At 52.5% G+C, this 3,344-nt stretch overlaps 1 protein-coding gene across 1 annotated transcript; it reads right to left on the bottom strand.

Annotated features, from left to right (window-relative positions):
* Positions 1–907: 907 nt before the first annotated feature.
* On the bottom strand, positions 908–1,804 carry LOC123058877 (BAG family molecular chaperone regulator 4-like). The gene has a single exon (XM_044481553.1). It carries the CDS (start codon positions 1,652–1,654, stop codon positions 1,166–1,168), a length of 489 nt encoding a protein of 162 aa, XP_044337488.1. The 5' UTR covers positions 1,655–1,804; the 3' UTR covers positions 908–1,165.
* Between the last annotated feature and the right edge of the window lie 1,540 nt (positions 1,805–3,344).

Genomic DNA, 3,344 nt, shown 5'->3' on the forward strand with positions numbered 1-3,344 from the left:
TGTCACCCAATCGGACCCCCAAACCTAGTCCATACGTATAGACAGTCCAACGCTCATCAAACTCAATCCACATCCATCATGTCAGATCCATACCGAATCCTTTCAAGTTGCCAAATCAACCGATGTCTCCTGCGCGCAAGTCCTCCATTTGCCACATCCGCGTCATCGTCGTCATCCCCCGTCCTTGCTCTGCGTCCGTACCACCCTCCCCATCCTCCATCCTAGCCACCAGCGTCGACTCCACCGTCTGCCCGCCAACATGGACTTTGAGTGGGCGGATTTTTTGGGTGTTTCGACCGTTGAGGTGGCCAACATAGAGAGCATCGTCCACAAGAACCAGTGTGTTTGGCTGTGCGGGCACGAGCATGCTGAGAAGAGGTTGCGGTGAACGAGGAGTTTGTCGTATCTGCCCCAACATCATCTACCACACCCACGCCCATGCTAAGAAACTTCGTCTGTAGACATGCCCAACAACCGTTCAAGGATATTCCTCAACTAAATTCGCATATTTCTTTTCTCCATATGCATTTATCGGGCCAATTTAGGATGGTAGTTATCGACTTGGAGTTTGTTGCATCCGCTCTGGCGTCACCCACCAAGCCCACGCCCTACAACATTCTGGCTTCACAATGTATTATGAAAGGCTCCCGAAGGGGGGCTTTGGGTGTGTCGGAGTTCAACGAGGCGGGTGTCCGGACTCCCTCAAACCTTCCACAAATTTTCGCTTTGGGGGAATTCAGACATCCGGACTGATCCGCAAAAATTTTATGCATTGAGCTAGATAGCAAAGAGTGTTCGGACAACGTTGTTCGGATGTTTAGGCGCGTTTTGATGCATGCCCGTTGGAGTGACCCTAATTTCATCATAAGCCGTAAGGATGCGCTGATAAATGTACATGCACCGTCAGAAAACTGTACAAGGAGCACAGTCACCGTCATTGTTTCCTTATACAAATTGCAAGAATAATTTACAATATGTACTGTACTGTACGAAAATGTGTTTTAACGATGCAGATGTTTTGATTTAACCGGCCGAATCCAGGCTCTGGCTCTGTGTGAAAACCAAAAAACTAAGAAAGAAAGGAAAAACGATCGATCTTCGCCCAAGCAAGAGCAGCCGGCGAGAAAGAAAGAAAAATCGATCGATCAGGAGGATGTGTGGGTTTCTATACTTGGATGAAGGAGTGGCAGGGCACCCCCATGAGCTGCGCGAGGCTGGTGGACCTCAGCTTCCTCTCGGTCACGGCAGGGTCTTCCAGGAGCAGCACCTTGTCCTTGTCCTGGACGCCGGCCATGTGCAGGTGGTCGCCGTCGTCCCTCTCCCGGCCCCGGTACAGGAGCCGCTGCTCCCTGGGCCAGAGCCCAGTGGCCAGCGACAGCAGCACCTTGAGGTCGCCGAAGGTGGCGGTGGCGTCGACGGACACGTCGTGCTGCCACCCGCCGCAGCCGGCGGATACTTTCACCAGGATGGCCTCGACGGCGTCGTCGCAGCCGTCGTCGTCGGGCTTATGCACCAGCATCCCGCCCGGGCGCACCTCCCACTCGATCCTCTCGTGCTCGGCCACCATGGCGCACATGTCCACCCCGCCGATGCCGCCCGCCGTGCTCTTGGACCGGCTCCTGAACAGCCTCCTCGGGCTCGGAATCTTCACCATCTCTGCTCCTAGCTCTCTCTGTTTCTCTCTGCCTGCCTCGCGTGTGAGCAGTGTGCGTGACGATGGATGGTCGATCACTCGATGTATAGATAGCTAGCTGCTTCTGCTCTCTGCTCTCTGGGTGTGGTGCTGTCTGAGGCTTGATGATGAGATGCTTGGGATTTTAAAGGGGACGCGGATCCTAAAAGGACGAGGACAAGGTCGGCAGTCGCGACAGGGACGAGAGCCATGCGCCGGCGCGAAAAGATACTCCTATATGGCCATATGGGTGGTGACTAGGCGAAGCTTAGCGGGAACAGATTAGCGTTAATCGAGCGTTGTTGACGCTGAGTCGACACGAGTGAGGCGACACATGTCTGCTGTTGCTGAGGCGACGAGATCGGCAGCACATGGGGAGGTGGCAACGAACGCGGTCTCCGCCCTGCAACTGCATCAATGGCTGGAGCCGACGGAATCATCCCACCAGCTGCAGGTTTAGTTTTGTTGTTTACCCTTATAAGTATATACTATTTATCATTTTTCTTGTTTTCTACTTTGCTCTGTTCCTAAATCCTGTCTGGTTTTAGTTCATTCACCAACAGTGGGAATATTTATTTATTTATTTTTATAGTATACGCCATGGAGTTGTGTGTCAGACTCATAGAAAAGATTAAGACAGCTGATACAACATCTTTCGGCATATACAACGAATCATAGCAACTAAGGTTCTTGCGAACCGGCTGAAGGGTATACTGCCATTTCTTATATCAGAAGAACAGAGCGCCTTTGTGTCGGGACGGCTGATCACGGATAATGTCTTGGTGGCTTACGAGTGTGTACATGCAATTCGGAAAAGGAAGAGAAAGAAGAGCTTATGTGCAATCAAGTTGGATATGATGAAGGCGTATGATAGGGTTGAGTGGATTTTTTTGAAACAAATTATGGCACAGTTCGGCTTCGCCCCCCAATGGGTATCCATGATCATGAGATGTGTTACATCGGCGAGATTTTCGGTTAAGTTGAATGGTGGACTATCGAGGAAGTTTTTACCTGTTGGGGAACGTAGTAATTTTAAAAATTTCCTACGCACACGCAAGATCATGGTGATGCATAGCAACGAGAGGGGAGAGTGTTGTCTACGTACCCTCGTAGACCGACAGCGAAAGCGTTATGACAACGCAGTTGATGTAGTCGTACGTCTTCACGGCCCGACCGATCAAGCACCGAAACTACGGCACCTCCGAGTTCTAGCACACGTTCAGCTCGATGACGACCCCCGGACTCCAATCCAGCAAAGTGTCGGGGAAGAGTTCCGTCAGCACGACGGCGTGGTGACGATCTTGATGTTCTCCCGTCGCAGGGCTTCGCCTAAGCACCACTACAATATTATCGAGGATTATGGTGGAGGGGGGCACCACACACGGCTAAGAGAATGATCTCCAAGATTAACTTGTGTGTCTAGAGGTGCCCCCCTGCCCCCGTATATAAAGGAGCAAGGGGGGAGAGGCGGCCAAGGGGAGGAGGCGCGCCCAAGGGGGGGCAATCCTACTCCAAGTAGGATTCCCCCCTCTTTCCTAGTCCAAGTAGGAGAGGGGAAGGAAGGGAAGGAGAAGGGGAAGGAAGGAGAGGGAGGAAAAGGAGGAAAGAGGGGCCGGCCCCCTAGTCCAATTCGGTTTGGGCTAGGGGGCGCGCGCCCTGCCTCTTCTCTTCC

The sequence above is a fragment of the Triticum aestivum genome, chromosome 3A, assembly GCF_018294505.1.
Source record: "Triticum aestivum cultivar Chinese Spring chromosome 3A, IWGSC CS RefSeq v2.1, whole genome shotgun sequence".
In the NCBI taxonomy this organism is placed as follows: domain Eukaryota; kingdom Viridiplantae; phylum Streptophyta; class Magnoliopsida; order Poales; family Poaceae; genus Triticum; species Triticum aestivum.

Excerpts from the sequence above, each read along its gene's own strand:
- LOC123058877 (XM_044481553.1), bottom strand. The coding sequence starts at position 1,654 with ATGGTGAAGATTCCGAGCCCGAGGAGGCTGTTCAGGAGCCGGTCCAAG.